The sequence below is a fragment of the Pterocles gutturalis genome, unplaced genomic scaffold, assembly GCF_000699245.1.
Source record: "Pterocles gutturalis isolate BGI_N339 unplaced genomic scaffold, ASM69924v1 scaffold31962, whole genome shotgun sequence".
In the NCBI taxonomy this organism is placed as follows: domain Eukaryota; kingdom Metazoa; phylum Chordata; class Aves; order Pterocliformes; family Pteroclidae; genus Pterocles; species Pterocles gutturalis.
The window spans coordinates 7,854-12,710 of NW_010113801.1; the positions used below are offsets into that span (position 1 = coordinate 7,854).

The following is a 4,857-nucleotide window of genomic DNA, read 5'->3' on the forward strand; positions in this document are numbered from 1 at the left end:
CAAAATAACAAAAGGAGCGTCCAGACTAAATCATCAGTGACAAAAAGCCCCAGGGCTGGCACTTCCAGGATCATTTCTGCTGGCCATACAGCGTCTCTAGGTGCTGAGCTTCTTGAAGATTTTCTGGTTCCTTCATTTATTCCCTCCTCTGTTAAGTTGCTCACAGTAGTTTGAACTTCAGAAACACAAGCTTTGAAAAGGTGTTGGGAAGGTCCCGACAGCAGATCTAATCCAGGCTCATCGATGTCTTGAGCTGCTCCTAGGGCAGTTACAGCAGGTCTCCCGAGACTGGAACTGGGCTGGAGCAGAGCAGCCACCCCTTGCTGTCAGTGACGTTCCGTGAAGATGTTTTGAGCCTCCGCACTTCCTGACCTGGGCTCACTTTATCATACACGTTCCACGTCTCTCTTGGCTGCTCGCAGGTCTCACTGGAAACAGTGAGTCTCCCCAGCACCACTCAGTTCGTTGCCATACACAGTTCTGGGAAAAAAACCTTGGGCCTCTTTCTTGTAAGCAGGAACCTGAAAAGCCACCTTGTTCTTTCTTCCCTCGCAGCCAGCCTCGGTGATGCCAGTCTGATGTGGTAGAGAAGAGCAAGAGAGGGAGGACCACGAGGATGAGGTGGGAGCGGTCTGTGCCGCTCCTGGGACTGCTGCTGTGCGTGGGTGAGTACAGCCGGCCAGAGCCCCGGCGACTTGAAGGGGGGCTGCCCGGGGGCTGCCGAGGAGAAAGCGAAGGAGCGTGCTGCTCCTTGTGCAAAGTGCCCGCAGCCACATCTTCTGCAACTGGCATGTACAGTGCCTGTGGAGCTGCTGGTCCGAGGAGTGAGCGTTCCCTGCAGAGTGAAGGCTGCAGGGGCAGAGAAACGGGAATCCAGCCCTCGTCATTAACTTCAGTTCAGATTCGCTGGGATGCGGGGTTGGCATGGGGAGGGGTAGCGATTCCCATGTTACGGGTTTGAACTGACCAGCGTTTATAAAGCTGCTTTAGGATGAGGTGCAGAGTATCTGTAAAGACTAAAAAGAAGCTGGTAGCTATGAGAGATAAGCTTGAAAGATAATGAAAAGATACTACAATAAGACTACAGCTGCTTTGCCAACGTGCTGCAAATACCAACGGCTATTCTCTGAGAAGCCTGAAAACATTTGGGTTAGCAATGGCTTGTTCTTCTTCCAAATTTAAATTAATCCTATAGAAAGAAAAAAAATATCAGGTCACCTTCTCTCCAGCCATGTCCTATGCCTGTGGAACTTCAAATCTAGAGTCTTCAATCTACTCCAGCTCCAGATACTTCAGTGGAGCTACTTGTTTCCTACCAAGAGAGAAAAAGCACACAGATAAACGGCTTTGTACTGCAAAGAGAACGCTCTTGCAGAGGACAGCAGTTCTTACTGCAGAAACCAGGCATGATTTTCCAGCAGGCATGATAATAAAGCAAAATTGTGTGTACAGTCTGCAATAACCCTTTTTCTAAACTAGGTGAGAAAACTCTTTAAATTTCTGTTCTGTTAGTCTGTGTTAAAAATGGCGTCCAAAGAGAGAGGCTTCATTTCAAAACATCGCATCAGAGCTAACAGAGTGCTTCTGATGCCTTTGTCACGAACATAGGAGTGTAAACGTCTCTTTCAAGCAGCTGAGTTCAGAAAGGGTATCCTTGAAGTAGGAAAGGTCTATGATATCCGTAGCTAAACTACTTAATGTGTTTTTATTCTTTCTTTTTTAGCTGGCACCACAGCTCAGCAGGGTAAGTGTATTTTACCAGCATTCTTAAATATTTAGTATGATTTAAAAAAAGACCAACTTTGCTTCTCAAGTGAGGATGAAAAGTCAAACAGAAATAATCGAATTATGGAGATATTGTAGGATAGGAAAAATTCCCAGTTCATTAATTGTTAGTGACCTCACTGATTTGAAAAAGTGGCTGTCATGAGTTGTCCCTCATTATTCCTCGTGATCCCCAAGCAGGGCTGGGCATTTTCCAACAGCACCAGGCAGTAAGGTAAGAGGACGCTGATTTGTTAACGCTTCTTATTCTCTCCTTTACAGATGATACTGAAGCACAGGAGGGTAAGTGTATTTTACCAGCATTTTTAACTATTGAGCAGGCACGGGGAATTTACATTACACCATGAAATCAAAGCGTTTGCAGAGCAAACCGTCATGGTGAGATCAGAGGTGGGCAGGGAAGCCTGCCCAGAAGTCCTTTGTAACACTTAGTTTCCCTTTTCCCTGGCCCATCTTCCAATAAAGAATTCCAGGTGGAGATTTCCGGAACCACGGTGACACTCACATGTCCCTTGGATGAAGAGAGCATAGTCTGGAGCTTAACTGAGCCAAAACCAGCCAGCAATGAGAGGAAGTACGTTATAGAGAATCACGACAGCTCTCCCATCACCGTGAGTTGTTCGGCAGGCAATAAGAAGTATGAAATGTACCTGAATGCCAGAGGTGAGTGACAAAGTGCTCGGTCTGTGGGTAAAGATAAAGCCTACACGTGACAGTGACAGGTATTGGGAGCTGAGACCTGATTTTCAGTGCTGCTGGGGCCCTTCCCACTCTGTGTGGGCAGTAAAAGAGTCCAGGAGCACATTGCTGGCAAAAGGACTCTCCCTGCTCTCCGTGCTTTTCCCTGCCACCGTCCTCAGGCTGGTTGCATGTCAACGTTTCCCACATCTTGCCATGCCACAAGGCAAGAGTAATGTCTGTCACAAAGGCCAGAGGCATTTCGTGTCATGCAGAGATAGGTCCTTCCACCCAGAACTGCAGCTTTTCTCTAGCACCAAGCAGAGGAGCGAAGCCCGGACTTTCCTTGCGGGAGAGGAAGGGTGCCCGTCTCTGAACGCCTTCACCTCTCCTCCCGGCAGTGTGCGCCAACTGCGAGGAGCTGGATGCCTTGGCAGTGACGGGGATCATCACTGCGGACCTCCTCATCACCTTCGGGGTGCTGATTCTGGTCTATTACTTCAGCAAAGACAGGAAGGGGAGAGCAGGCGCTACTGCTGGCGGCCGGCCGCGAGGTAAGAGCTGTTTCGCACGTCTCTGCTCTCCACCATGTCCGCTAAGCACTAAATTAAGCTCTTGCCCCTTCTGAGTGACGAAGCCCCCGCTGCTCCCCCCAAGCCTCCAAGACCTTGCCAAAAAATGATGATGTGCTCGTGCCTGTGCAGCTTGCTGAGGCGGAAGAGTATAGATCTGGTATCCACACCATGGGGCTGTAGCCTGAGCCTGCACCTTCTTGTTTTCGAGTGTTTCTTCACAACCAGGAAAGCTAAAAAAATTTTCCCCTTTCTAAAAGTAACCTGACTTCTTCCTAATTTTTTTCCCTTCTTCCAGTAAGGTCTCCTGCCTGCAGCAGTTGGGTCTTTAAAAGCTCTAAGCCCATTCTAAAGTCCTACGAGCTGACCCAGGGGATGCACAACCCTGGGATCATCTCCATGGAAGTCCCTCAGGCTGTGTTGTAGGAATCATCACCAAGAGTGACCTCTCTTTGCCTCTGTTGCAGGTCAGAAGACGCAGCGTCCTCCCCCCGTTCCAAACCCGGACTATGAGGTACGGAGAAGCTGCATTTTTTCTCCTCTCTCTTTGCTGGTTGGGGAGGGCTAGCCAGAGCTGGGAATCCGTTGCAGTTTTCCTTTTTGATCCTTTGAAGAAGCATCCAGTCAACCTCTAAGCTTTCCCCAGGGTGGAGGAAAAAGGTGGGGATGGTGGAGCTCCTTCTCCCGGTGCTGGCCCCGGGAGCTGGGAGCAGAACTGCAGCTTCTGCACACTACCGGAGCAGCACCACAGCTGCTCTCTATGTTGTAATTTTCTCTGGACCAAGACCCTGGTGTTTGAGGGTGTGTTAATAAGGATTCCTGAACTAACGTCTCTGCCGTTCCCACAGCCCATCCGGAAAGGCCAGCGGGAGGTGTACGCCGGCCTGGAATCCAGGGGCTTCTGAAATTCCCACAGAGGACAGGCTGGAGAGCAGCAGCGGAGGGGCTGAGCGCTTCTGCCCAGCTCCGTGTGAGTTCCCTGCTGCAGTCTGGGCGGCTGCACAGGACAGGCGCCCTGCTGCCATCCGCTGTCCCACCCTGGCCTCTTCCTGCAGCCTTCGGTTTGACATTAGGGAAAAGAAACAAACGAGCACATTGGCAAGAGAAGTTCTCCTAATTAAAGGACTGCAGCCTCACTCGGGGTTCCTCACCTCCTTTACCCTCAAACTTCACTCTCTGCTCAGTTGCATGCTCTGGTTTTCCCTCCCATTTAATTTCCACCCCGTGTACCTCCACTTGCTCCCCATGCCTCCCTGGGTAGCTAGTGGGCAGAGCGTGGGTCCTTCTCCGAGCGATGGCCTCTGACCTTGTCCTGCTCTCGTATGAATAGCCTATCTTCATTTTGCTCCCCAGGATTGTAACGAAAGGAACATGTGAAAGCTGTAATGTATTAATAAAGTGAGAGACAGCACACACAGGCATGCATCAGACAAGATTTCCCCTGTGGTTTTGTCTCTGTTAAATAAAAACAGTTTTCGTTACCCAGGGGAGTTCCTGGGTCAGGAGTAGTTGGAGACAGCAAGAGCTGCTGTGGTCCCTGTTGACCCACCTTGCAGCAGCCTGCGAGGTGTCTGGGAGCAGAGTGCACCAGGATGGGGGGAGAGAATGACACATAGGAAAACGCCCTGCCACACCCATGAGAGGGGACCTGTGACCAGGGCAGGGGCCAACAGGAGCTGGGGATGGGGGAAGTGACATAGCTGAGGTGCCACGCACTCAACATCCAGATTTTACATCTGCCTGACTGTTACAGCTGCAGTTTCCAAAGCAGCAGCAATGGGACAGGGAGTAACTTAAGGGCCCAGGAGATGCTGTGATGCCT

At 50.4% G+C, this 4,857-nt stretch overlaps 1 protein-coding gene across 1 annotated transcript; it reads left to right on the forward strand.

The window, feature by feature from the left end:
- The first annotated feature begins 616 nt into the window (after positions 1 to 616).
- CD3E (CD3e molecule, epsilon (CD3-TCR complex)) lies at positions 617 to 3,940 on the forward strand. Its single transcript, XM_010074635.1, has 7 exons — positions 617 to 665; positions 1,724 to 1,744; positions 2,047 to 2,067; positions 2,251 to 2,448; positions 2,865 to 3,017; positions 3,503 to 3,549; positions 3,884 to 3,940. Exons 1-7 carry the CDS (start codon positions 617 to 619, stop codon positions 3,938 to 3,940), a joined length of 546 nt encoding a protein of 181 aa, XP_010072937.1.
- The last annotated feature ends 917 nt before the right edge of the window (positions 3,941 to 4,857 follow it).

Bases quoted from the DNA above. Each gene is read 5' to 3' on its own strand.
- CD3E (XM_010074635.1), top strand. From the start codon at position 617: ATGAGGTGGGAGCGGTCTGTGCCGCTCCTGGGACTGCTGCTGTGCGTG. The intron at 1,745-2,046 runs GTAAGTGTATTT...TCTCCTTTACAG, and splicing joins TGGCACCACAGCTCAGCAGG to ATGATACTGAAGCACAGGAG. The intron at 2,068-2,250 runs GTAAGTGTATTT...CTTCCAATAAAG, and splicing joins TGATACTGAAGCACAGGAGG to AATTCCAGGTGGAGATTTCC.